This window comes from Colletotrichum abscissum (genome assembly GCF_030869225.1).
Source record: "Colletotrichum abscissum strain IMI 504890 chromosome Unknown Scaffold_312.1, whole genome shotgun sequence".
In the NCBI taxonomy this organism is placed as follows: Eukaryota; Fungi; Ascomycota; class Sordariomycetes; order Glomerellales; family Glomerellaceae; genus Colletotrichum; species Colletotrichum abscissum.
In genome coordinates, this window is record NW_026850224.1 from 1 (window position 1) to 2,155 (window position 2,155).

The window sequence follows — 2,155 nt, forward strand, 5'->3', positions numbered from 1 at the left end:
AAGCAGCAAGCAACTCGATCCGATGGACCCTGTTCGCACGTCCCCCCTTCCTTCCGAGTGTATGTCTCCTCGACCCCCTCAACCACCACACGACCGCATATCTCACGAGGACGAGAGCGCAGGCCAGAGTGGCGAGCAATCCCAGCCGCAACCAGTGCCAGCACAACATGGCACGCCAGACCACAGCTTCAGCCTGGACCCGGCCTTCCCACGCCTGACCGAGACAGCCGTCGAATCATCGCCGTCCGCTGACAGGCGGTTGGACGAAGGCGAGCAGAAGATGACGTACGCGCAACTCATCTACATCGCACTCCACAGCACAGAAAAAAAGGCGATGGGACTAGGCGAACTCTACCACTGGTTTGAGGAAAACACCAGGAGAGCCAACAAGGGAGGCGAAGGATGGAAAAACAGCGTTCGTTCGAACCTGAGCGTAAACAAGGTACGCTAGCGAGTTGCGCCAGCGTTGTGACGGTCTAGTTTTTCCTGCTAAGTCGTAATCTGTGTTGCACAGGCCTTCCAACGAGTGGAACGGAAAGGCTCCCTCTGGCAGCTCACGGAGGCAGGGTTGACGGAATTCCAACCAACGCGTAAACCCCGAACGGATCGCCGGGCGAGTCGCAGGAAACAGCCAGAGGGGTCATACAAATGGAAGATCAGTGTCGCATTACCTTCTCCGTCTTGCGCGCCCACTTTGCAGGACCACTCGAAGGAAAACGTGCCCGGAAGTGATTGCGGCGACGATGGGTTTTGGTCATTTGACGGCGGCTTCACGTCGCCCGAGAGGAGCCAGCCTGAAAGCGGAACCTCTACCGATTATCCCACGCCGACACCGATTACTTCGACGCAAGATGGCTTGGATCACATGCATGATCCGCTATGGGCTTGGAACCTGGATAGTGGGCGCTACGTTCACTGGCCCTACTGTAGCTGCCTCTGTGGCCGACAACAATTTTGTTGGACAGACGTGAATGACATGTTGCCATTATGCACCCCGACAGCGTTTGCTCCCATGTGGACGAGCATGGGTGTGGGCTCCAGTCCGCCGTCGGAACCGTCTGTGCAATGGGAGATCTGATGGTTGAATCTGGTCTTGGCAAACTAGAAGTACGTTATAGCACTGGGGGGCATAGAGGAGCCACTGTCCGAAAGGCGCAGAGATGGAAATACAGACAGCGGATAAGAAATGTGCTGTAATGCCAGAGAATGCATGCGCCAATTCGATCTTCCCGCTCTTGATGTGTGTTGGAAAGCTCACTTGCGAAGCCGGATGGACCTACGCTTGACTTTGAATGAAGGAAGATTCCGACGCAAGTGGCTGCAGAGCATTGGCGAGTGGATCGCAGACGATTATAGATTCATCCAGGTCGTCGGGCTCAAGTCCCGTCCACCCAGCCTATTTTGGCTTCCGAGTTGCTTTCTGTACTGCCTATAAGACAGACACGCGCCTCGTCTGCCCGGTGTAGCTGTCCCTGATCCAGTGCGCACCATGTCCCGTTGTAAACACACTGGCTGGCTGCGCGTGGCCACCAAAGACCAGGCGTACGTCGTCGAAGGCTCGGGTCGTGCCCAGAGACTGCTGGACGGTCTGCCACGCCCGGATGGCCAATGCCCGAGTATTCTCGTGCTGATTGGAAACACGACCAAGCGGGTTGCCCTGCAAAGACTCGGTGTGTACATCACTGCGCCCAACACGGCCCGGGGCCACGGCGAGATCCATCTTAACCTGGCTCCTGTCGGCGCGTCCGGCGCAAGGCCGACGCTGATTGCCGATGCCGACGTTCCGCCCCATAAGCGGCTCGGGAGGCCAAGGAAATCCACGCTCTGCCATGAAGTCGTAGCAAGGCCACTGTCGATCTCTCACGGTGGAAGCACCACGTCCACCATGCCGTCCGCGATGCCGTCCGCGATGCCGCCCACGACGGTAGAAGCTGGTGATCAGATCTATAATCGCATGCTTCTCCCGTTTGCTGATGCCGTGTGTTTCTTTGCCGACGATATCGGCGGCGTAGAGGTCGTCGCCCAGCATCTTGCGTCGTGGCTGAACCTGAGTACGCCGTCCACATCGTCGGTGCGGCCCTGGTTAGTGGTCGTCGTGAACGGCGACGGAGAGGATTCCGCACGCAGTCGCCTGCTACAGTCAATCCGCGAGAGG

At 57.9% G+C, this 2,155-nt stretch overlaps 2 protein-coding genes across 2 annotated transcripts; one reads left to right on the plus strand and one right to left on the minus strand.

Moving 5' to 3' along the window:
- Positions 1-22: 22 nt before the first annotated feature.
- On the plus strand, positions 23-1,078 carry CABS01_17078 (uncharacterized protein; the record flags this gene model as incomplete). The annotated part of the gene is made up of 2 exons (XM_060550405.1): positions 23-442; positions 515-1,078. 2 exons carry the CDS (start codon positions 23-25, stop codon positions 1,076-1,078), a joined length of 984 nt encoding a protein of 327 aa, XP_060397498.1.
- Positions 1,079-1,429: 351 nt separating this feature from the next.
- Positions 1,430-2,029, minus strand: CABS01_17079 (uncharacterized protein; the record flags this gene model as incomplete). The annotated part of the gene is made up of 1 exon (XM_060550406.1): positions 1,430-2,029. One exon carries the CDS (start codon positions 2,027-2,029, stop codon positions 1,430-1,432), a length of 600 nt encoding a protein of 199 aa, XP_060397499.1.
- Between the last annotated feature and the right edge of the window lie 126 nt (positions 2,030-2,155).